At 35.2% G+C, this 26,943-nt stretch overlaps 1 protein-coding gene across 1 annotated transcript in view; it reads left to right on the top strand.

The window, feature by feature from the left end:
- The window catches only part of ETNK1 (ethanolamine kinase 1), a 64,232-nt gene extending 47,528 nt beyond the window's left edge, over positions 1-16,704 (top strand). Inside the window, exons 5-8 of the mRNA XM_027838602.1 lie at positions 1-76; positions 1,593-1,753; positions 10,238-10,311; positions 10,656-16,704. The exon at positions 1-76 is cut by the window's left edge and continues 11 nt beyond it. Of these exons, the coding sequence (XP_027694403.1) occupies positions 1-76; positions 1,593-1,753; positions 10,238-10,311; positions 10,656-10,728 (384 nt within the window). The 3' untranslated portion in view covers positions 10,729-16,704. The remainder of the gene's footprint in view (positions 77-1,592; positions 1,754-10,237; positions 10,312-10,655) is intronic.
- The last annotated feature ends 10,239 nt before the right edge of the window (positions 16,705-26,943 follow it).

Genomic DNA, 26,943 nt, shown 5'->3' with positions numbered 1-26,943 from the left:
CAATTCATAGATTATGAATACTCTGGCTACAACTACCTGGCATATGATATTGGAAATCATTTCAATGAATTTGCAGGTAAAGTCTGAATTTAACTTCTAACACTATGGAGTCAGATTCTTCCAGAACAAAACCAGTATCTAATAGACTGATGGAATAGTTTACTGACCTCAGAAAACAAGATTTATTTAGTATTTGATTGAAAGTATAATATAAAACCAAAGGTTAAACTTGGAGAGAGTAATAGCTTTTTCCCCCTGTATTTCCTTCAACTGTCTGTTTGTGTGTGTTTCCTTTTGTTTTGGGGTAATTGTAATAATAATGATTGAAAATACAGCAGCCTCCTTGTTTAAAGGACTTATTAAATTTACAATTTCTTCCTGTAACACACCTGAAGAAAATAACTAGAATTTCATGTTTATTTCATACCTATTACGGGAAAATATTATAAATACAGTTTATTTCCACTATGAAACTAAGTTTTGGACCTTGAGTAAAATTTTAAAAATTGACAGGCATAACTTTTATATTAGGAAACCCTGTCTCTAAAAGGACAAAGATTGAAGCATCTCTTCAAGTATATGCTAAAACAGTTTTTAGTGGTCTCAGTTTTGGGTACAAGAGGAAAAATTGCCTCTCTTCCTTCAAATCAAAACACTTATTTTAGGACTTTAAACATCTTGAAACAAGTATTGTTTTATTCTATTAGAAAATTAGAATATTCTGCCAACAGTTTCTCCCAAATGAGTAATTTCTTTGAAAATAATTGACAGTATCAGTGTGTTTGTCAGCATTAGTTTTTTGGGGGGTGGGGCACGGTAAGGCAGTTGGGGTTAAGTGTCTTGCCCAAGGTCAAACAGCCAGTAAGTGTCAAGTGTCTGAGGCCACATTTGAACTCATGTCCTCCTGACTACAAGGCCCATGCTCAATCCACTGCACCACCTAGCAGACCCCTGTCAGCATTAAATTTTAACTCATGATGTGCTCCAGATGTGTTGATTTTTGTTAACCTCTTTCTAGTTTGGAAATAATCTAGAGAGAAGCGTAATCTGCAAAATTTATTGGTGGTTTTCAGCTTTCACTTGCATTCCTACCACCACATTTATTTACCTTCCCCATTTTCTAATACACTTAATTCGTACATAGATATAGGTATAACCCATTACATGCTTTTTACAAATAGTATTGGAGTCTGGAGTAAGAGAGAGGTCGTTCACAAATGAAATCACTTCCCTGATATCTCTCTAAATAAATGACATAGATGGTTAGCAGCACCATAAATTCAAAGAAGAGGAGAGATCACTGTAGACTTGACTAGTGGAAGAGATGCCTTTGAATATTATGGAGGATTTGAATAAGAGAGAATCGCAAGAGGGCAATTCAGGCACAATATAAATTATTACAATTTAAATGAGATACTTGAATAAATTTTCTAGAGTTTTACCAGTCACTAAATGCAACTTGATGTTTTGTACCCTTACCAAGATCTGGTAGCTTTAAAAACAATTTTTTTTTTCTGAGAAAAAAGAAGGGCGAGGTGGGCAGAATAAAATTTTCTTTTATCTTATATGTTATTTTCCTATCCCCATTTTAGGTGTAAGTGATGTAGACTATAATCTCTATCCAGATAGAGAACTACAAGGTCAGTGGCTGAGGTCTTATCTTGAAGCCTATAAGGAATATAAAGGATTTGGGACAGATGTTACAGGAAAGGAAGTAGAAGTACTATTTATTCAGGTCAATCAGTTTGCATTGGTAAGTTTAAATATAAATGGTTGCTAAAGATTTTTCTCATGATACAATTAAATAGAATTTGTAAATGTTTTTTTTTCTTGCCAATAAATAATACAGTTAGTCATTTGAGTTGTGTGTGTTTTGTAAATAAGGAACGGATTCAGTATACAAGGTAAAGTAATTGAAGGGAAACGATTTCATAATTTTCCCCTTTTTCTACAAAGGAATCTTAAGTGGTTTAAATCTCAGTATTAATCTTTTTATAGTGAAAATTTTGGTATAACTGAAGATCAGTACTCATTACATTACATTTGGGCTATCCCTTGGATCATACGATCATAGATTTAGAGTTGAAAGAGACTTTAGAAGCCATCTAGTCTCATTTTACACATGAGGAATTGGTTGTAATGGCTTTGCCCTGTAGAATCACTAGAGTGTTAGATGTAGAAGAAACTTAAGAGATCATGTAGTCCAAGCTCCCCCCCCCCCTTTTTTTTTAACACACAGGGAAATTAAAATCCTGAGAAGTAGGTTCAAAGAGGTAATTAGTAGCAAAGCCAAGGCAAGAACTTAGATCACTTGATTCCCAGTCCATTGCTTTTTGTACCATAGCTTACTGCCTCTCCTGTATCATTATTATAGTATACAATATTCAAGCTATATTTGTCCTGTAACATTTTAATATATCACAATGTAACTCAAATCATTACAATATAGATTTAGTATCTTCATTTTACAGAATGAAATATTAAGGCACTGGGTGTTTATGACTGAGTTGACCCATCTAGGTAGGAAAAAGAAACATGATTTCATGATTTATGAATCCAAAGTATTTCTGTTTGATGTAGATCTGATGCTTTTCTCTCTCTTACTTCCTCTCTTCTGTTTACTGTCCCCTTTGGAGTTATAATAATCAATGTTTGCTTGATACCAAGATAACCATTTCTTACTTATGTAATAGTTCTGCCTTTATTTTATAAATTTAATTTGAAATCAGTATTCTTGAGGGCACAACAAAGTTGTTAGAGTATCCATTAACTAATTTGACACACCCAAGGTGTCACAAAATTAACTTGGGAAGCATCTTTCCATTGATTCTTAAAGGATTCATGTTTTAACAATCTCTTTCCTTAGGGTTGGTATGATATAGGATTAATGATGAGAATATAAACAAAGGACGTGGAAATCTCCATGTATTTTTGAGTTGAATGGTTGACTGGTGACTGAGGAGACCTGTTGACTCCCCAGCTTTAGTTCCTGCTCTTGTAGATTGGCAGTAAAGTTTTTCCTGATTTCTTCTACTTGTTAACATACTATGCTACTCCTTCCTGAACTTGCTTTGTATTTTTTTACTTGGTGTATACTTTCTGGTATACGTGATTTATGCCCCCATAGAATGTAATATCTTTGCGAACAGGAATTATTTTTGTTTGTTTTTTATTCTTGGTGTCCTGCAATGTGTAGTAGACATTTAAAAACCTATTGTTGATTCTAACTAAATTAAATTTGAATTGTGAATTGTAGAATTTAGGTCTGGGGGAGCAACTTGAGATAGAAAGATAGAGCATTTATCAAGCACTTATTATTGTGCTACATGCTAAGGATACAAATACAAGCAAGCCAAACATTCCTTGTTCCCGAGGACATTATATTCTAATAATAGAAGTCATCATATAAAAGGGACTTGGAAAGGGATGTGGGAGTGGGTAAGTGTGAAATGATAATATGGGAAAGTGGCATGGAGGCCTGGTTCCAGGCACGATAAGGTAAAAACAAGTTGCCTGTTTCAGAGCCAGGATTTGTAGGGGTGGTGGAATCTAAGGCTGATGGAGTACAGAAAGCATGGTGAATAGATGGATGCAATGTAATTATTAGTCCATTTTATGGATAAGAAAACAGGCTCTGATTGAGGGTATGAACTTTGTGAATATATTGAGGGTAGATAAGGGTAGGGTGAGATTGAGAAACATTTAGTACATTTTCATGAGAACATAGAATGTGTGAAGAGGAAGTGGTATGAAATACAGGTACAAGAGTAGATTGCGCCCAGATTATGGAGAGCCTGTAACGCCCGACTGGGGAGTTGGTGTTTTGTCCTAAAGGTAGTCACTGGAGGCTTTTGAGAAGAGGATTTATGTAGTCATACTTGTGCTTTGGGAAGATTATTTTGGCAGTCATGTGAAGGATGGATTAGAGAGGGGTGAGACTAGAAATAGGGAGATCAATTAGGAGACTTAAGTCTAAGAAAGAGTTGATGGTGTGTCTGAACTAGGGTGTTAATAGAGTAAATTTGAAGAAGGTGTCAAATGAGAACTGCTGTCAAGGTAGAATCCACAAAACTTGGTAACTTATGGGAGGAAAAAAGTTGGAGATGGTAGAGGGAAGAATCAAAAATAAATATATGGTTTTAGACTAGTGTGACTGGGAGGATAGTGTTCCCATCATTAGAATATTGTTACTATCAGTAGAAGTTGTTGGAGGATGGGGAGTGATATTCATTTCCAGACCTTGTGAGCTTTGAATTTTGGTAGCTGGTGGAGTACTTAGTTGAATACTCAGATTTGGAATTTAGGGGGATAGGGTAAAGGTACTTGGTAGACTTGTGAGCCATCTTCATAGAGATTGCTATGCAGGAGAATACAGCAAGAGAAGGAAGAGGGAATTGTGGTTCATTCCCCCTTAAAGAGTGAAAGATTAAAGATGAATCAGCAAAGAGGACTCAAAAGAGTGGTCAGCCACATTGGGGTAGAACCTGGAAAGCAGTGTCTTAGAAACAAAGGGGAGAAAACAAAATGAAAATGAGATCTGTGTTATGTTGAAAAAAGGGCAAAGAGGAAAATTTGAGAGAAGACCACAGTATTTTAAAAACAGGTTATTGGGATGAAGCCACATCATAGAGGGTTGAGTGAATGATTGATGAGGAATACAATATGGTATAGGAGGTAGCACTGTCAAGGGAAGGTATTTGAGGGCAGTGGAGACCTGAGTATATTTGTAGGTGGTAGAGAAGGGAGCTAGAGAGAGAGATTGAAGATGGCATGATTAATGGGAATATGGCTCAGGAAGGTAGAGTATACTTAATTCAAAAGAAACATGATAAGGTAAAGAAGGGATTGGGGATGAGGTAGCATTGTATATTAACAAGATACAGTTATGTGAGGAAATCCAGGAACTAAAGAGGGCAATTTGCATAGAAAGCATTTGGATGAAGATCAGCAGACACAAAAATAGAAATTATATTGTCATTGGGTTATGTTTGTGGGCATCCTGGACAGAAAGTGGCAATAGCTTACAGGTTTGGAAAACGGGTCATACGCCTGGCATGGAGGCACATTGTAGTAGTAATAATAAAGATTTCCATTTTAATCCCAAGAGCTCTCTCTGCCTAACACAGAGAAGCTATTGACTTTCCTTGATGATTTCATTGTTCAAAAGGTGGAGAAATCAACCAAGGGAATATGTAAGTCCGATTCTCATTAACAATGGGGAACTTTTTATGGTATGATAGAAAAGAAAGCTGGATTTTTAGAGCCATAGGACTTGGGTTCAAGTCCAGGCTTTGCCATCTGTGTAACCCTAAGCAAGTCACTTTCTGCTCTCAGTTTCGTCATCTGAAATATGAGGCAGTTGGATTAGGTAACATCTGAGGTCTCTTCCACCTCTGAATCTTTGCTGGGTTGGAAATCATGGAAACCTTGGGTGGGGGAAGTGATAATTCACTTAAAATGTGTTGATAAATAAAAGGTTAAGAAAGCTTGAACATAGCTAGCTAGCTTGCTATTCTAGAAGTATCTTCTAGGTTTTGATTAGAGATTTCAGAGAAAGGATAAAGACAGGATTATATGACATAAAATGCTACAGGGGAAGTCAGTGTAGAAAAGATAGAACCTTTCAGAAGCTTCCTAAAGAAGTCTGTCTTGTACCCTTGTCACTTACTGAAATTGTTCTTTTGAGAGCCACCATCTTGTTCTCCTGATGGCCAGTTACTTATTGCCTTTGAAGTCTCCAGATCCATTGTTTTCTTCAGCTTGCTTGCTAATCCCTCATGCCAAGGAAAAACTCAAAGTTCATGCTATTTGTGTGGTGGATTAGTAGATAGAATTTACCTAGATTCTAGCAAAGCATTTGACAAAAGACTTTCATGCTGTTGTAGAAAAAAGATGGGTAGATTGGTACTAGATGATAACATAATTAGATAAATTTGGACCTGTTTGAATGTTTGAATGTCTGTAACCATTCTGGTGTGCAGAAACAACAGTAGGACAGAATAAAGGGACCTGATGTTGAGATGAAGATGAAGAACGGGTTCAGAGTAAGAAGTGAACGGGGCATGCTCTGATGAAGTGGAAAGATATGTAGCCAAGGAGGCTGTTAGGGTGAGGTGATTAAGCCAGAGAAGATTTTTGAAGTCATTAAGGATAGTGCTAAGAAAAATCAAAAAGAGGAAAAGATAGCATTGGAGAAGGGGTTGGTAAGTGATGTGATGTAAGAGGTTTTAGTTATTTTGAGGATGGAAGGAATACTTCTAAAAAAAGATCAAATATATAGTGGAGTTGGGTTTTTTGTTTGTTTTTTGGGGTGGGAGATGGTAAGTACATGGATCGGGATGTGTAACAGGGAAGGCGTAAGGTAGAGGAGGAGGAGACTTTCTTTGGCATTTGCAAAATATAAGGATTAGAGAAACAGGAAATTAGAAGGTAAGGTGGAAGAAAATGTTAAGAGATTGCTGTTGGGGTAGGAGTGCTTGCTCAATTTCAGTTAGAATGTGATGTTTTAGGTAGAAGCAAACTTATTATTAGGTGATAGTTAAAGTTTCTCAATCAGATTTTATAATAATAAAGATGTCATAGTTGACCTTAACTGTGGTACATATAAAACTTTTATAGTCTTGAGTAGCTATTTGTAGCATAATCTTTTTTTTCCCAATCTATTTATATTCATTTGATTTATTCCCTACAATTCTTAGTTCCATTTTTTTCTGACAAATAATTTTCAGTGACTGGTTTTGTGATTGTGAATTTCATTTTCCTCATCTCTAAATTGGTCATAATAGTGTTTTTAAAATTTATGTTACAACATTGTTGCAAGGACAATACTGTATACTGTGGAGTATTATGTAAATGATCATCCTTGTTATTACATTGCTTCATTTTATAATTGTCTTTGTGACCTGAAAAGACAAATTATAATGCTTTTACCAATTAGTTATCAGAAATTTCAGTTCCCGTGTCTTCTCCCTACCCCCCATTCACCCATGCATATACCAAAATACACATTACTTTTGGCATTTTGATATCCCATTTTACATTTGGGTAAGGCTTATGCTAGGAAATAAAGGTGTTTGACAGTATTCCATTATAAGAATCAGCATCCAAATCAAGATATTTAGCAGTTATCATAATTGTTAAAAGCAGTTAGGTATTAAACATTTCATTGGATTGTGGAAATGATCCTAGGTTGTTTAAGGTCATAGACTAAAGTAGAATAAAGTACGAACTGCAAAGACTTGATTTGGAGCTTGTCAGTAGAGTTTGTGTCTAGTCAGATACCATCTTAGTTAAATATAGAGAAGCTTATTCCAAAATCATGGACCACTGGGTAATGAACTTTGGGAGACACATGAAGGTGATCCATTGAAGTGTAGAAGGATAAGGATCCACAATAATGGAGTCACAAATCCTTTTAAGTAACCAGCTTAATATTAATTCTTCGTAAGTGTCATTGTTGAACAAATTCTGTTTATTGTTCCAATTCAGTAAGCATTTACTAAATACCTCATTGACAGGTACTGTACTAAGCTCTCATACAGATACCAAAGTTAGACGTTCTCTGCCCTCAAGGAACTTATATTCTTCTGGTGAGGGCACACAATGTGTAAGTAGATAATTTTGGGGTGTGGAGACATACTGATAACTGGGAGAATAAGGAAGATGCTCATAAAAGAGGCACTTGACCTTAGCCTTGAAAAAACCTAGGGATTCTCAGATGTACAAGTGTGGAGGTAGAGCATTCCAGGCATGGACAGATAGCCTGTGCAAAAACACAGAGGTAGAACATAGAATGTCATGTAGGGAACAACAGGTTTGGTTGGAATATATTGTGCATGAAGGAGAATAATATGAAATCATTTGGATTAAGAGTTAGTGTTTTATTCTAGAGGCACTAGGAGGCTTCCAAAGCTTTTTGAGAGGGAAGTGACATAATTAGACCTATACCTTAGGAATATCACTTTAGAAGCTATGTGGAGGGTAAATTGGAGAAGGGAGAGACTGATTATAGTAAGACCAATTAAAAATCTATTACAGTAGTCCATATGATTAGGTAGTGAGGGTGTTATATGAGTGAAAGAAGGGAACAAATGCAAGTGATGTGAAGACAGAATAAATAAGACTTAACAACTAATTGAATACTAGAGGTGAGAGAGAGAAAGAACAGTCAGGGATGACTCTAGTGAACCTGGTTCACTGGAAGAGTGAACCGTCAATAGAAATAGGAAAGTTAAGATTGGGGGAGAGTTTCAAGGAAAAGATACTGTATTAGGAGCTGCCTATAAGATATCCAGGTTGAAATGTCCAACAGGCAGTAGGAGACGTGGGGCTAGAGCTCAGGAGAAAGATGGAAGCTGAATTTTGGAGTCATCTGCATAGAGCCGTGTAATAGTTGAACCCATGGTAGCTCATGGGATCACTAAGAGTGTAGAAGGAGAGAGAGGAGGTGGTCCAGATTAGATCCCCGATACAACGCATAGGGGTATTGATTCTGTTAAAAAAAAAAAGACTGAAAAGTAAATGATTGATTATTCACAAAAGAGGAGAGAAGCATGACAAAACAGGGTCCCCAGAGTTCAGGGAGAGGAGAGTATTTAGGCGGAGGAGGTCATCAACAGTGTCAGCTGGTACAAGAGTTCAAGAAGGATGAGGACTGAGGAAAGATTATTAGATTTATCAATAAAGAAATGATTGGTGACCTTGGAGGAAGCAGGGGGTTGGAAGCCAGATTTCAAGGGAATGAGAAGTGAGTAGAAAGTATATGAGTAGAGACAAGGACAGTTTTTCCTTGGAGTTTGACTGTAAAAGGGAGAAAAGATAATGGATTAAAGCTAGACAAAATATTAAGATCAAATGAAGTTTTGGTTTTTTTAAATGGATGGAAGGAAACTGGGCATCTTTGTAGGTAGCAGGGAAGGAACCAGTAGATAAGGGAAAAAATTGTAAATTATAGTGGATGATCAAGGGGCAAGCTCCTAGAGGAGACAGGATATGGGATTACAGACAGAGGAATTGGCATTGGCAAGGAGAAGGATGAGGGAGAAGAGAATAGTGCTGAGATTTTTTATATGTAGAATTAGGAAGAGGGAACTTGAGACATGAGGCCTCACTTTTTTCAGTGAAGTATGATTTGTGGTTCTTGGCTGAGAAGGAAGAAGATGGGTGGTGCAGATGGCTTGAGGAGAAGAGTTTTGGAAGATCTGTTTTTGGAAATATAATAAAGAGTCAGAGAAAAGGTCTGTTCATGCACACATATGTACACATGATAACAGCACTTACCCCAGAACACCTTTCTCACACCAGTGGAGTAGGGAAAATATAATCTTTGTTTTACCAGTGAAGAAACTGTATATCGGAAGAGAAATGGATTTACCAGTGTTTCACACAGTTAGTGGCAGAGCTATGCCTAGCACCTGACATTTCACTCCTGTTTTGACTGCATCTAGCTCCTGTTTCTCTGGGTGGGTGGGTTGCAGACAGGGTTGAAACTTCAGAGGAAGAAAAGAGACTGATCCCTGAAGTCAGAGAATATGAGTTTGAAGGGATGTCATAGAACATCCAATAAATCCTTCCGCAACAGCATCTTAGACAAGTAGTCTTGACTTCAGTGATGATTTCCAGTTAGTATATAACTCTGATTGTTAAGAATTTCTCCTTACATGAAACTGGAATTTGCCCTCAATGCAGCTTCTACTCATTCATTGCTTCTAGTTTTGCCTTCTGGGGCCAAGTTGAAAAAGAAGGATAAGATTTCCTGGAACAAGCAGAATTTGGAATCAGAGATTTAGGACTGGTTGAAATCTTAGACTAATCCAATACCCTCTCACCTTCTAGAAGGAGAAAACATGCTCAGAGAGAAGTGACTTATACAAGACTACACAGGTAGCCGGTGCCAGATTCAAACTCAGGTCTCCTGAAACCCAGTCCAAAGCTCTTCCAAGTTGTAGCCCAGCCACTTGTTTTGCTCCCCATCCCTACACACCATAGGGAACCATAATTGGTTCTGAATGAAAAAAATAGTCATAATCTTAGGCACTTATGATTTACCATTGGCAAAGCTAAGATATAAAAAATGAGGTGTTGCTATACAGGTAACAGTATAGGCATTTAAAAATAAGCAAAGGAATAATTTTTATGAAGATGGACTACATGGCAAAAAAAAGTTAAAATTAGCATTTTGTTGCTTGTCTCATGAAAAGTGTTTTGTTGAATTTCATGAAATTATTTTTTTCCTTAGGCTTCTCATTTCTTTTGGGGATTGTGGGCTTTAATTCAAGCCAAATATTCCACCATTGATTTTGATTTCCTTGGGTAAGTTTTGATTTACTTGAGCATTCTTTTTTTTTCGTTTAGGACTACTTTGGTGTCTAACATTTAGAAGTAACGTGAAACATAGGCATTACATTCCTTCAAATTGTAAAGATGATAGTTTTTGGATTGTGAAGAAATCTTATGAGTGTCTCTATCCCCTAAGCAATGAGATGTAGTTTTTTTTTAAATCCAGTAGATGGCACAATAAACTTACAAATCTGTCATTAAGTTCTGAAACTTTTTTTTTTAAAGTAAAATCTGCATAGGTTTCAGATTCTTGAAATAAAAGATTTTACATGTTTTTAGCCTTTACTAATTTTGCCGTAATTCTCTTTTCTCACTAGGTATGCAATTGTTCGTTTTAAGCAGTATTTCAAAATGAAGCCTGAGGTCACTGCATTAAAATTACCTGAGTAAAGAAGAATATTTAGTTAACCTCAAGTGGCTAAGCAATCCTTGTGAACCATTTTTGAAAACAGATACTGAACAGCTAATATTTGTTAAAATTCTGTAATTTAATTTGGTTTTCTTGCTTTTATAAATGATGCTTCTAAACATCCAACTTATCTTTAAATATTAAATGTAATTCAGAAATGAACCTACTGTCAGTATGAGATGGATTAGAAATTTGTTAAATCTGCAAAGGTCTGTAGAGATGGCAATTTAATCCTTTCTTTGATCATTTATTCTCTGTTATATGTGAATTATTTATTACAGATTTAACATGATTCCATTGCTGCTTTCTTCATTTCTGTGTAAGAATTGAGCATAGGCAGTGAAATTGTCATTTTTTTAAAACTTTAATTTTTCACATTAGATTAATTTAGGTAAATGATTTTTGGGGTGTTCATTATAAATAATCTTCTTGTACTGTATGTGAAGATGAGTCATTTATTCTTGAAATGCCAGGAACAGGTATAATAAATTTAGACTCTTGCTTTAATTTGGGGCTAGGAGGTAAAACCTTTCACATCATGGTACATTTTCTGAGTTGAATACTGTAATGAATTTGCTCCTGGGAATAATTTTTTTTTATTTCTCCATTGGCTACACAGTGTGAAATTTCAGTTCCCTTTTTAATCTTGGAATAGTTTTGCTGACTGAATCTTAGCAAAATCTTTATGATAGAAGATGTTCTCTTATCTAAAATGTGAATATTTTTCACTCCCATTTTTAAAAACTGCTACATAAAATTATTTCTAAATTATGTGTAATTCTGTGTATTGAACAGCATTATGATCTTTTTAAAACATCTTCCATTTGCTATAAGTAGGGTGAGTTAGTGAGCAATTCCTCTCTCATTCTCTCCATCCCCCCAGAAAAAGGAAAAAAAGGAAAGGAAACATGTAATCACTCAGCCTCAGTGCTCCTAACTTGGTTTCATGTCTTTAGTACTTAGATTAGTAGGGAGAAAAATCAGAAAACATACAGACTTATAACAAATGGCTGTTGCTTGATGAATGTCTATAAAGTTCAAAGTGATATATGGAAGCTGTGAAAAATTAAATATTTTAGAGAGAAGTTTGAAGATTTGATCATTGTACACTTAAATTGTTATGCCAAGAAATCTTTGAATTCCAAAATATGAATTAAGGAAAAAGAAGATATGTATTGTTTTTGTAGGACGTTTATTTTAAAAAAAATTGGAGGGTGGGGGCTGGTAACCCAGGGGAGGGGAAGAAGGGACTTCTATAAGGTAGGAGGTAGTTTTTAAGCCTTGAAATTGCTGTGTGAAGTTTAATAGTCAACTTTTTAAACAAGTATCCTGACAAGCTTTGCACTTTGGTCACATAAGTGCCCATATAAAGTTGACATGATGTGCCTGCATATTCACAATATGCAAGCACAAACTTATCCTACGAATAAATATTGCAGGGACACACACACACACACACACACACACACACACACACCCACCTCTTATAAGAATGTTAATTTTCAGAGTACTTACCTTCAGACAAGCACTTTTCAAGATTCTTGAAAGCAGTTTGTAGAAAACCTTAAAGGTCATTTAAAGTTGTAAAATTCATTAAGTAAATATCTTCTTAAAAGGACTTTGTTTTCATAACAGTATTAGACCAAGATTCACCTTTGTACCTCCCCTTCAATTTTATTACAATTAGTCACATTTTGGTTTTATTTTAAACCTACAAAATAATAGAATCAATAGTTTCTGTTCATTTGGCTCAAAATATTATCTGTGAAAATGGAAAAATAGTTTTCCTATACTATTAGAGATGTTTGAGTTTATGAAAGTTCTTTTGGTGAATTTTTCATCTACATAGGGAATATTTGCTAAATACTATGGAGAAAATACAAAACACTTTGATTTTTTGCTTTCTGGCTATGTAAGGAGTAACAATTTGTATCCTTCAGTTCCTTGAGAATGGGAGAAAACAACGCTTTCTCTTTTTCTATTTTTTTCTCAAGCTGGTAATTGTAGATTTGTCTATTCTCACTGAGCCATTGCCAGTAAACTAGTAGAGCCTCAGCTGCCAGCTACTTCTCTGTTCTAGTCATTTCTTAAGGATTAATATTGGAATAATGAGTTGGGGGGACAATCACTTCTGCCACAAGAATATGCCTCACTCACACCTCATTGTGTATGTAGATAATGGGCACAGAGTGGGCATGTATAGTCTTGTTAAATCTATGAGAAGGAGGATTTGGGGGTGGGGGAGGAGGTGGGCAGAGTGGTATCATGATTGTTTTACTCCACTGGTTTATGTGATCATAGTGCAGAGAGGGCTTACTCTATTAGAAAAATTAAAATTTCCTTCACAATAACCATTTAAGGAATTAACAAAGAAAAATCTCAGAACTCTAGAAACATTTATAAAAGATTTCCTTTGTGACTTGCTAAGATGCCATTCTGTTGCCTTTTTTCTATGCTAAGTTAAGGGGCTTGAATGTCATACATAATAACTCAACTTGTAGTAAACCTGGTATTCAAAGAGGAAGAGGGTTATATAAGTGACATTCATGTATGCACAATGTTAGTCAGTAGACCATAGTGGCCTGGGTGCTTTAAAAAGCAACATTGAGTAAATTATTTTCTTTTTTCTGTCACCATTTGTAAAATCAGACCTGGTTAATAATGTTTAATTTTTTTCTTATCCTTCATCACCAATGTTTGGAAACCTAAAAGGTGTGGCAATAAGTCACATACTTTTAGTATGCTTATTTGTTTACTTGGAACATAAAATTAATTAACCAGGTCTGGCCATGTATATAAAGCAGTGTAAATAAACATATGTAAATTAGTGTGAATTGTATCTTACATTTATGAGCTTGTGCATTGCCTTGTATTCTTTGCTTTTGTAGAAATTTTTCTGTAAATAATCAAGCTCTTTATCTCCTCACATCCTTTTTGCTGCTGTTGTTTGTTAATCTGGCATATCTAATGGCCCTGTCTATACAGTGGGAAGATAAGAATATGGAACTTATGAGAAATTATAAAAAATTATAACATACTGTTACATTAAGGGCAGTACTTATTTATTTAACTTCTTAGTACCTAATTTGTAGTCTTCGTTAACTTTTATCAGTTAGCACTTAGCCTTTGTGAAGTAAAGATTCCTAGAGACAGTGATTTAATTCAGGACAGTCTTAGGCAAAAAGAACTGCATTTTTTAGTTTTAATTATACAGTATTTTAAGTTTAAAATACTAAACAAATGATTAAAAGCTAAGATATTATTACCCTTATCTATTTGAGAGGGATTGAGCTTTTCTACACCAAAAGAAATCTGAGTTTTAATATTCATATCTCTTAAAAGAAAATTTTGAGTCCCTACAAATATAGACCATCTATCTTAACTTCTTAAGTACATTTATTCATTCTAAGATGGTGGAAGAGAATAAGATGTTAGTCCAACTAAATAAATCATTTAAAGTATTACCTGATTTAAAGACAAATCACTCTTCTAGAGTGTCAGGTAAAACAGAAACCATTGCATTTAAAATTTTGCATGGTTTTTGGCTTATTCTCAGTCTTGTAGATCCCGACTTGTACAAAATATAATTTGGTAGTCTTAATTTCTATTTACACACTGCCTTTTATAGCATTTTAAATCTATATGGCTTTAGGCACAGGGTTAAACTATTAAATATTTCCCAAGCTTTCATTTGGTGGAAAAACTGACTGATTCAGTAGTTTTTTGAAAATGTCTAAAGAAGGGTGATGGTAGCATTAACTGTGATTGCTTTAAACTAAAAGGAAATCCTAATTTTCCTCAAGGAACCAAGAGTTACAAGCAAGCAGCTATTAAAGTAGCCACATCTTCTGTTGAAAGTTGCTTTGTGGGAATTATGTACTGTATTTCTTATTTGATTTCCATTTTCTCTTAGTATTATAAGCTATTGTAATGTCATTTGACTATGTGGAAGCCTGTGCCACATTTTAAAGCAATTGGCATGTTATAACGAAATTAGAATAGTGTTTGACCAACCATTTCATAGTATATGTGATTAGTCATTTAAAAAATTACTTCCCACAAGATTGGAATATGTATAAATGTATATATATATATATATATATATATGTGTGTGTGTGTGTGTATTGCATATATCGTGTAAACTTATGTGTGCAGACAACTACAATATTTACTTTCCAGAAAGATGAGATTTTTGTGATATTTTAAGCTCAAAGACTCCAATTTGTTGCTGTCTAAGAAAACACTTTGATTTACATCACCATTGGCTTGCAAATAGAGTTAGGGTGGCAGAGTTGTTATGAAAGTATTTTATTCCATCATGCTTAATTGACACGTAACCCAGTGACATTTTAAAAAAATATTTTTTCTCTCAAATACTTGAAAGTGAAACCAATAACATGTATTAAACAGAGGGCAAAACAACCCTGAAGTTTCTACTAGTTAAGAACATTTTATTTTCATTGATCTTTTTAAAGGTAACTAAATATTACTTGAGTCTTTAGAATTCTCTGAAAGAAAAATGATGAAATTGCAGTTGGAAAATGATCTTATATAAGCTTAACGTTTTTTGGTTCTACTCTGTTCTACTTTCATCTTTTCCTCATGTTAAAAACATATTACAGGCTGTGGATTAGACTATGAAACAACATGTATTCTCTCTACGCATTAACCTTTTAGTTCTGATTCTGAAAACTTTTTTAACCAAAACCTTTTTTTTTAATTATCCATGAACTTGCACTATTTTCCTTGTTAAAAATGTAACAATTTGTGGTGGTGATAGGGTTCTGTTTTACAATATTGAATAATCCTAGCAGTGGGAAGTAGGAGATATCCCATGTTGTAATTACTTTCTTTACTTTTGACATTGAACTCTTTATTGGCCATTGGTTGTGAATTAGAAAGTAAAAACTGTCGTAGAGTCTTGGGAAATTGGGGGGGACTAGGAGAGGAGATTTTCCATGATGGTGAACCTCACTTGTATATGTCATGAACTCACCTCTGTGGCCTGGGAAAGACCTTGGAATGGAAAAACAAAATGCTTAGAATCACTTTGCACCTACCTGTTGTATGCTGCCATATATAGTTAATGTGGTGCTACACAGGAAATTGTATTACCTGATTAACTGAAGTAGTTTTTCCAAATGAGTTGTTTCCTAGAGTTTTGCAACTCTAGGAAAGCTCAATTAACAAAGCCTAAGTAAAACTTTTTTTTTTTTTTTACTGTGCTGAATTTCAAAAGCCTTTGTATGTCAAAGTCACTTTCCACAATTATCTTAAGTATTTTAAAAATTTTAAAATACACATTTTTGGAAGAAGATAAGTTATTGCTTCAAGAGCTTAAATGACAGCTTCTTTAGAATCAGATGGAAAAGCAAAATTTGAGTGATTCAAAGTCATTGTAATAGTTGTGTTAGTTAGATTTTGAAATTGTGGCATAAGGCTTAAATTTGTATTTATCAAATGTGAACTGTAGTAGTGTGATGCTGCTTTGTATATACTGTAAGTGCTACACATAGTCTCAGCACTGAAAATGTATTGATACCTCTTAAATGAGTTCAACTTGAAGTGTAGGGGTTTCGATGCCTCAGAAATGTGTGTGTCTGAGAATCTGTTAATCTGTTTGGAATTGAAGATACTTCCTGTTTTGTCTCATTTAAATTTAATTTTGTCTAATTTAAAATTTAATTTTTATTCTTTTACTACTGTTAATTCGTCAGTGTGTTCTGTGGATACATTGGGGTTGCTGGTGAAGACAACTAAGACGTTAATCTCATTTATGTGTTTTGGCTATATGTTCATAAGCTATTATTGGAGTTGATTGTATTTCTTTTAAAAAGTAAGTGATGTTTAATCTTTGTTTCTGTTGTATAAATCCTTTTACCATTGATTAAATGAAGGAATGTATCTTTTTGAAGAGATTTATATTCTGTAAATAAAAACTGGTTGTAACAATAAAATTAGGTTCTAACTTCCATGTATTCACAGATTTTGTTGATACTTAAAACTTTTTTATTCTAGATCACTTGAAATTATTCAATTAATAATTATACCTATTCATATATATTTTTGGAAAGTCTTTTGAACTAAGCATTCTCAGTTTGTAATTCCCTGCTTAGCAGATAATAGGAAAAAAGACATGCCTTCAAAAAAAAAAAGTATGGAGAAGGAATGTTGAAATGAAATAGAAACCATAAATAAACTTTCATTTTGATAGCTCTCAAATCTTGTTGCTATAGTTTAAAGTTGTTACAGCAGATAAGAATTATGAGGAGGATACAAAGCTGAGTGAGATGTATTCCATGCCTATAAGGAGCTTATTATAATTTAATGGAAAGGATAAAACAAGTGCACACATAACATCCAGGGTAGAGAGTATGACAAGTGCTACTATAAGGGAGGTTAATAGGAAGTGGGAAGAAATAAATGAAGGTTTAATGAATGGGAATTCCAAATTTACTCTGAAACCAAAAACTTTTGGAACAAAAACTGCTTTAGAACAAAAAAGATGCTCTTTTCCCCCTTCATTTGTAAATCTCTTATTTGGTAATACTCTGTAAGAGTTTTAAAAATTGCATTTCTAAGGAATTTTTTGACTGCTAAAATGACTACTATGTCATTGATAATCCTGACCACATACCCCAAACAAATATATTTTTAGTGGCTCCCTACAAAATCTTCAGTGGCATCCTACATGCTTTCAGAATCTGTGTCTGACTCTTTGTTAAACATTTCTTCCGTTCACATACTTGCCAGTCTCTAGTCAAATTGGCATATAGTCCCCTATACATAACTTTTTATTTTCACCTTTCTGCCTCTTCTGGTTCTTCATGTGTGATATGCTTTCCACCCTTAGCTCTACCTCTTGGAATCTCTGCCGTCATTCAAAGTAGCTCGGTTGCCATCTCCTACACAAGTCTTTTTCTCATTTTCTAGTTAACTTTATTTCTCTTGAAAATAATATGGATATACTTTATATATTTATCTGTGTATATTATTTTATATATATTCATTGCATGTGGTAATCTGTCCCTCTCCTCCCCCTCCTCTCACTTCCACCCCCAAGTATGATGATTTTTTTTTTTCTTTGCATTCAGTTTATACTTGTGTGACTTTGGGCAAGTCCTTAAAACTCTTAACCTTAGTTTTCTCATTTGCAAAGTGAAGGAGTTGAACAACATGACTTCTAAGGCCCTTTTCTGTTCTAAATCATTAATCCTAAATCTAAATCATTTCTAAATTCTAAAATTTTCTAAAATTCTAAATCATTAATCCATTAAACCCCAGTACCTACCCAGTACCCAGTACTTCAATATTTGTCTTATATAAAAACAAAATGATTATTTGGAAATAGAAGAAAACTGATCAAATTAATGATTAACCATGGATCATAGATCATTTTGTTTCTTACACTGGTATCAAAGGATGATTTTCAAGTACATGCCTCTGACATTTTAATCTTCATTAAATAGTCAGTAGAGATTTGTGGATTGAGACACTTTGAAAGTTACAGTTACTCAGAAGTTTAGCACCTACCCTCTGTGGTTTGTTGTTATTGTTTTGCCTAGACCCTACTTCATCATAGAGATCCCAAATGTATAAACTTTTTCTCCTAGTGCAGGTCAGCCACCAGGCAACTCAAAGTTTTACTATAATTTGGGGCACTGAGGTTTAGCTACTTGACCAAAGTCAAAGTCTAGGTCTTCTGGGTCTCTACCCACTGAACCAGGCTGCCTCACCTCAAACTTAATGTTATTAATTCAACAGTTGACATTAATTACTTGTTATGTACAAGGTACCATACCTTTGTACTAGGGTTATGACAAAAATGAAATAGTCCCTGCCCTCAAAGAACTTAAATTATCCAAGGAATAGGAACACCCTGTAGGTTCAATAAGGGTATTGAGTATAATAAGTATCCAGGTACAAGAGATGGGGAATGGAATGCTGAGCTTTTAGAACATGTGTAAAAGGAATTGTGAATAGTCCAGAAAGGTAGTCTCTTAGAGCCAGATGGTGCTCAAAGTTGAAGGCCAGATTAAAAAGTTTGTATTTTACTCTGGAGACATGGGGCCCATAAAGGTTTTAAACAGGAGTTTGGCTGAATTGGTTGTTAAAAAAAGGGTTCTCCATCATACAGTCTTGATGTTCTTTTCACTTCTTTTGTGTTTCCCACTTTCCCCTTTCTAATTCTATGCCAAGTGAGAGTAGGAAACCACACATTTAATTTCAAAGTTTTCATAGAGTTGACTGAAGAGAGTCTCATTTTGTCTACTGAAGAAGGATGGCAGGGAAGAATTTCCAAATGATCGCACATCTACAAGCTTAAAACTTTTGTGAATGAGGAGGGTCCCTTTAGATTTAGGAATGTAAGATTAATGATGAACAAAATACAGGGTTTATTAACAAAAAGACTGAGCAAATATATCAGGTTTTAAGCTTGAAGGAACCTTAGCAGCCATCTACTCTTAATCCCTTAATTTTACAGATAAGGGAACGGACTTAGTGTAATTAACTTGCCCATGATTATAGCTAATGTCAGAGAAAGAATTTGAATCTAGGCCTTAAGGGCTCCTGGTTTAGCACTATCCGCTATGCCGCATAAGATGTATTCTTACTCTAATACAAATCGTTTCCTAACTAAAATCATGGAAACAATAAGATATACTTGAAACCAAAGGATATAGTATACAAAGAAATTAACTGGCACAGTACATGGCAGCCAATCTTTCTACTTTTACAATCTGTAAACTTGAGTTGAGAGTTGCTTATGGAACAAGCTCCTCTTGTTCTTGAGGTTGGCTAGTTTAAGGGAAGATGAAAGAAGATATCCTTAACAGATAAATAAGTATTTTTATAGTTGTTTAGATCCTTCAGGGGTAGGGTGGTGGGTGACATCCCCAAAGTATGATATTTGTTCCTGAATTTCTAATCAAAAGAGGGGAAAATTAGGGAGAAAACACTTGTAATTCTACTCTTTAACCTTGAATATGTATACTTCAGAAAAGTATACACCTACATACTCAGCTATTTATTTTATGTTGTTGAGACAGGTGCATAATTGGTAGAATGCTGGACTTTCAAGAAGACCTGAATTCAAATTGTGAATTGGAGATAGATGTATGTCCCTGGGAAAGCCATTTAACCCATGAAGTTTCAATTTCCTGGTAAAATAACACCTATCACACAGTTGTTGAATCAAATGAGATAACACGTGTAAAAGAGGACCAGGAAATAGGTTGAAGGAGGAAGCAATACAGCTTCTCTGTCCTGTAACTCCCAGCAAAGATTTAGATAGAGTTCAGTAGTTGTGATTAGGAAACCCAAGGAGAAGCCACAATGGGTAATTTTCCAGTCCAAGATTGCAAACTTAGTTCCCAGGCAAGTAACCAGGGCATTAGCTTTGTAACAAATGTGGGCCTGCAGCTCAGTAATTGGGAGAAATGTAAATCAAAACAACTCTGAAATTCCACCTCACATCAATCAGATTGACAAAGTTAAAAAAAAAAATAAGTGGTGGAGGGACTGGGGGAAAATAGGGTATATTAATCACTGTTGGTGCAGCTATGCACTAGTCTAGCCATTCTAGAAAGGAATTTGGAAATATACCCCAAACACTTCTAAATTGTGCATATCCCAGAAATGCTAACATTAATGGGACTAATAACTGACAGAACAAAGAAAAGGGCCCATATATACAAAAATATTTCTAGCAACATTTTTTTTGTGGTGGCAAAGAATTGGAATATGAGGGAGTGCCCATCAGTTGGGAAATGACTGAACAAGCTATGGTTTATAAATATTATGGAATACTATTGTGCTGTAAGAAATGATGAAGGGGATGATTTCAGAGAAACCTGGGAAGACATATGAATTGATGCAAAGTGAAGTGAACAGGACCAAGAGAACAACTTACGTAGCAATATTGAAAAGACAACTTTGAAAGACTTAGAAATTCTGATCAACCCAATGATCAACCACAGTTCTTGAGGATTCATGATGAAACGTTATCTACCTCCTGACATAGAGGTCATGGACTCAGAGTGTAGAAAGACACATCTTTTTTGGGGGGGGGGAGGACATGTCCAATTTAGGATTTTATTTTGCTTGACTTTTTCTGATGGGGATTTTATTTTAAGTTTGGGGGAAGGTGAGAGACAATATGGACCTAAAAGTGGAATAAAATTGAATTTTTGAAACAAAAGGAAATCATGGGGAAAATATGCCCAGATATATTAAAAATAGGAAAGAAATGTGAAAATTAAATCTGCCAGTCACTTCCTGAAAGAAATCCCAAAATGAAAATACCCAGGAATGAGGTCAAAGAAAAGAATACTGCAGGAAGTCAGAGTTCAGGTACTGAGGAGCCACAGTCACTATGATTTGGAAGTTATCACTACAAAGGAGAAGAGAGGTTGGAACAGTATTTCAAAGGGCAAATAACAAAGGATTACCAAAAAAAAATTTTTTTTCCCATCAAACTGAGTATAATCCTGTAGGAGAGAAAAGTGGATCATTAATGAATAAGAGCATTCCAATCATTCCTAATGGAAAAAAATAAGAATTGAGTAGAAAATTTGAAGTATAAACATGAGTTAAGAGAAACAAAATAAAAGCAAGAAATCTGAAAGGATTATACAAAGATGAAGTATTCATAGTCTAATAAGAGGGAAATTATTATATGTCATCTTAGAACCCTATCATCAGGAGTCACACGGGGATTTAAATAAAACAGAAGATGGGAGGAATTATGTTCCGGAAAGGAAAAGGGGTAAAAGGAATATACTAGGGAAGAAAGTAAAAAAAGAAAAAGGGTGGAAGAACTTTTTCATAGTATTGGGAGTGTGCAAATAGAAGATTATATGAACAGAGATAAGAGGACCCTGTACCACTTGAACTTCACTTTCATTTTCACTAAGTCTAAGCCAAATAGACACTAGCTGCGTGACCCTGGGCAAGTCACTTAACCCTATTTGCCTCTGTTTCTTTATCTGTGAAATGAGCTGGAGAAGGAATTGGCAAGCTATTCCAGTGTCTTTGCCAAGGAAACCCCAAACAAAGTCAGTAAGAGTAGGACATGACTGAAAAATAAATGAACAACAAAGGGTAGAACATATAGAGATAGATTTTGATTTGAAATATTTGACTCAACAGCAAAATGATGGTAGAGGGGATGTAAGAGAGAAGGTATATTCAGGAAGGGATATATTCAATAAAAATTGACCATGTATAAAGACATAAAAAGTAATATTAACTTCCTTTAGTGATAACAATACAATAAAAATTATTCACTAAAGGGCTATTGAAAAAAGGATTTAAATTAATTGGAGACTAACAATCCAAAGGAACAGGTGGGTTAGAGAACAAGTCATAGAATATTATCAAAGATAATGACAAGACATTCCAAAATTTGTGGGATTTAGCCAAAGCAGTTCTTGGGGGAAGAGGGCAATTTTATCACTAAACACATTCAATAAAAGAGAAGTATGGGAATAAGGAATTGCATAGTGGGGGTAGGTAATGGGGTTTGGATGTTGACCTATGGAGGTTCAGAATCACTGGGATGGGAGGGCTTGGACCAGATGTGAGTTTGTTAATTATTAAGTGAAAAATTTCATGAGATTATTAAAGTCAATAGAGTTATGACATCAGGGTAGTGTCCTTTCAGAACCTTGCTCCATTCAGGTGAGGGAACAAAAACTTGAAGCAGCAGTGGAAATACTCTCATTCCCTGAGGCAGGACACCAGGCTGGAAATTGCCCTCACCTCAGGAGTGGGAGACTGGTATGAGAGAGTGGCACTTCCCATAGGAGGCTGGAGATCAGGCAGAAGATGTGCAGGGCTCAGTAGAAGGTGCCCACCTCTCCTCTTCCCACCCGAATTTTCCCCTCCCTTCCACATCTCTTTGCTTTTTGCATCTTTGGTCTTTGCATCTCCTGTTTCTTCCAACCCCTTCCCATCTCTCCCCTTCCTTTTTCTCTCCTCACCCGTCCACTCTCCTTTTTTCCCTTCTCTCTCTTCTCTCTTCCCACTCCTCTCTTCTTCTTTGCTGCAGAAACTGGAGACCAGGCAAGCTGCTAGATTTATATTCCCAAGGTACAGGTTTGAATATGGCACTTCCCTGTCCCAACCCCACCCCTCTCCATCTGCACTCTCCCTCTTACTTCCAAACTTCGGCGGTTCATAATTATGTCTAGATTAAAATACGAACTCTTTGAGGCTTGGCATTTAAAACTCTTCAAGATCAGACTTCCACCTACTTCTTGAGACATTTCATATTCATTCAATCCATATTCTAGTCAAACTAGCCTACTGGCTGTTCCCAAACTCATAATTCCATCATCTTTTCTCTGCCTTGAATTCACTCCATCCTAATCTCTAGCATTTATAAACCTTGCCTTCAAGGCTCACTTCAGTTGTCTCTTTGTACCCAGTCTTTCCAGATCCTCCAGTACCCTTTTGCTCTTCAAATTATCTGGTCTCTACTTACCTGTGTTACTTAACTTATGCTGTATGTTCCCAGGGGAATATAAGCTCCTTGAGGGTAGGGACTGTATAATTTTTGTCTTTGTATTATGAGCACAGTACCTGGTACACATTAGGCACTTCACTGTTTGTTCACAGAATCACAGAATTTCAAAGTTGGAAGAAACCTTAGAGGCTATTTATTCAAATATATACCTGAAAAGAATATCTTTTACAATATACCCAACAAGTGATGATTTTTAACACTGATTTTTTAATTTATAACTTTTGTTTTTATAATCACCTAGATTTTCCCTTCTCCTTCCCAGAAAGCCATCCCTTATAACAAAGAATTAAAAAAATAAAAATGAATAAGAATAAAAGTTCAGCTGAACCTAAGAATTTTGCAAAAAAAAGGTGAATAAGAAGAAAAATTCAGATAAGCCTATCAATACAGTACAAAAAAAACCTGTTATATGAAATGTTCCAAACTTGTTGATCCTGTCCCCCAACTCTACAAAAGTGGCATGAGGTGTCTTCTCATACCTTTTGAAGGGGGCCAAGATAATTTTTTTAAAATTTTACATCTATTTTCAACTTTTGCTCTTTGCAGTCACATTGTTGTAGTTATTATGTATGTTGTTTTCCTGTCTCAGCTTGCTTTATTTGTATTAGTTTATGTAAGTCTTTTCATGCTTCTCCAAATTCATCACATTTGTCATTTCTTATAGCTCAGTAATATTCCATTACATTCATGTACCACAGTGTGTTTAACCATTCCCCAATTGGTGGGCATTTACTTTGTTTCTAATTTTTTGCTACCACAAAAAAAGTGTTGCTATAAATATGCTGTATATGGAGTTTTTCTTTTTGTCAGTCACCTCTTTGAGGTACTTGCCTAAAAGGGAAATCTCTGGGACAAAGAGCATGGACATTTTAGCCACTTTATTTGCATAATTTTAAATTGCTTCACAGAATGGTTGTGTTCATTTACAGCTCCACTAACAAGGTAATCTCCCCAACATTGTCTATCCCCATCTTTTGTCATCTTTGCCAATTTGCTGGGTGTGAGTTAAAATCTCAGGGTTGCTTTGATTTTCATTGCTCTTTTATTAATGATTTGGCACATTCTTTCCTACGATAGTTAAAAGTTTGCACTTCTTCATTTGAGAATTGTTTCCTCCTATCTTTTGAACAAGTAGCCTTTTTGCCTCTGCTTGAAGATATTCAGCAGAAGGTCTTTCACTTTGAAATAGTCGTAATTTTTGGGAAAATTTTTCTTACATCAAGTCCAAATTTTGTAATTTCCACACATTGTTCCTAAATCTTTCTGCTCTCTAGACTGAAGAGAACAAATGTAAATCCTTCTTCTACGTGATAGCCCTTCAAATACTTGAAGGTGGCTGTCATATGCCCTTGGAATTGTCTGTTTTTAAGGCTAAGCATTCTTAATTCCTTTAGCCTAACTTCACATGGCATGAACTCAAGGTCATTCCTTCATCCTTATATTGACATGAGAAAAGTCTGTTTCTATGGGATGTTAGCTTCTGAATATGATACATTTCCCATGGGTAGTATACAGTAAACTCTTGTCATGGGTTCACAACTAGTCAGTCCCTAGGCTTGGAGACTAGGAGTATGCTATGTTTCAGACTTCCTAGTCTGATAATCTGTTGTTGACCTTGGAAATGATACTCTGTCATTGACCTTGGGGATCAGGACAGTGTGCTGTAGGTCTCTTGGTTGTCCTTGCACAAGATCTGGGGTACAGGAAGGCAAAACATAAGGATTAGACATGCCTGCCTATTTGTATTTGAAATAGAAGTTTATTCTAAAATTATATTACTCATGTGAAGAAAGAAAAAAAGAACAGTGACCTTCTTTTTCTGCCACAATGCCATCAATGCCTTTCTGTAAGTATTTGATAAAAATTTTAAACAGCCCAGGGCCAGACACAAATGTCTAGGGCATTATACTGGAGACCCCCCTACCAAGTTTGCACCAAACTATTAAATGACTGCTCTTTATGTCCAGCCATTTGACCAGTTCTGAATTAACCTAGTTGTGCTATCACATATAAATAATAGGCACTTAATAAATCTTTATTGATTGATTGATCTAGCCAAGAGTGTGTTGGTAACTAGCCCTTTGAGAACCACATGTACAAAAATATTAATAGCAGCTCTTTTTGTGGTGGCCAAGAATTGGAAACTGAGGGGATGCCCATTAACTGGGGATAGGCTGAATAATTTGTGGTATATGAATACAATGGAATATTGTTCTTCTATAAAAAATGATGAGCAGGCAGATTTCAGAAAGTCCTGGAAAGACTTAAATGAATTGATGCTGAGTGAAGAGCGTAGAACGAGGAGAACATTGTACCCAGTAATGGAAACATTGTGCGATGACCAGCTTTGATAGACTTGTCTCTTTTCAGTAATACAATAATCTAAGACAATTCCAAAAGACTCATGATGGAAAATGCTATCCACATTCAGAGAAAGAACTATAGAGTCTGAATGCAGATTGAAGCATACGATTTTCTCTTTTTCTTTCTTGTGGTTTTTCCGCTTTTGTTCTGATTCTTCTTTCACAATCTGACTAATGTGGAAATTTGTTCAGTATGATTGTACATGTATATCCTATATCAGATTGCACGCCATCTTGGGGAGAGGGGAAAAAAATTGGAATTCAAAGTCTTATAAAAATGAACGTTGAAAGCTAAAAATAAATAATTTTTTTTTAAAAAGAAACTAGCTCTTTGAAAAAAATGGACATACAATACATTTTAAAGTTTACACTGCATTATTAATATTTTTTACTGTTATTTTAAGTCTACAAATCAATAAATCAAGCCCTGATATATAGTGTTTGCCAATTTCCAAGTTATAAATATTCACACTGAAAAATCTAACAATGGGCTCTTATGATCTGGTTCAAGCTAGCTTCAGCATACCTCCTTGGATCTAATCTTCCTCTCTTCATCTTATCTATAAGTATGAAAGACTTTTTCAAATGCTTTGCTCAAATCTAGGTAAGCTATATCTATAGCATCTCTATGATTTGCTGGTCTAGTAATTTAAATAAAAAAAGAAATATGGTTAATTTGGTAAGACTGACCTGTCTTTGAAGATGCTTTACTGGCTCTTTGTGATCATTACATCCTTTTCTAGATATTCACTAACCATCTCTTTAATGCTAGAATTATTTTAGAATTTCCTCAGGATTTGAAGTCAAGCTCACTAGTTTATAGCTTGTAGATTGCATTCCTTTCCCTTTTTAAACTTTTGGGGTGATTTTTACCTTTCTCCAATCCTATCTCCAATCTTTCAGATCATTGACAGTTGCTCAAGAATCATATCTGTCAGTTCTTTTGGTCCCTAAGAAAATGGTTCATTTGAGTAATTGATTTGGACTCATAAAAAGCAACTAGGTGCTTGCCTATTACTTAGTGTAATGGAAGAAATTCGAAGACCATATCCACCTCCATCTGCTCTGGCTGGAGCATGCCCAATGGAGCATATGTATAAGGTGTGCATGTCGTACCAGTCAGAATATATGGAGCTTTAGTGAGTTGTGTGGATCTGTGGTAAAAATAAAGTACTTGTTTATGTTTTAAGCTGAGTTCCCCTGACCACTGAACAGTGTTATGTGCTCTGGTTAGCCCTGCAGGACTTTTATTTTATGACATAGCAATTCTTTGTTGGTCCCCTGGTCCCCCATAATGGGAGTGG

This window comes from Vombatus ursinus, unplaced genomic scaffold (genome assembly GCF_900497805.2).
Source record: "Vombatus ursinus unplaced genomic scaffold, bare-nosed wombat genome assembly UNPS02014830.1, whole genome shotgun sequence".
Lineage (NCBI taxonomy): Eukaryota > Metazoa > Chordata > Mammalia > Diprotodontia > Vombatidae > Vombatus > Vombatus ursinus.
The sequence above is the reverse complement of the archived record's forward strand: the minus strand, read 5'-3'. Positions and strand labels throughout refer to the sequence as shown.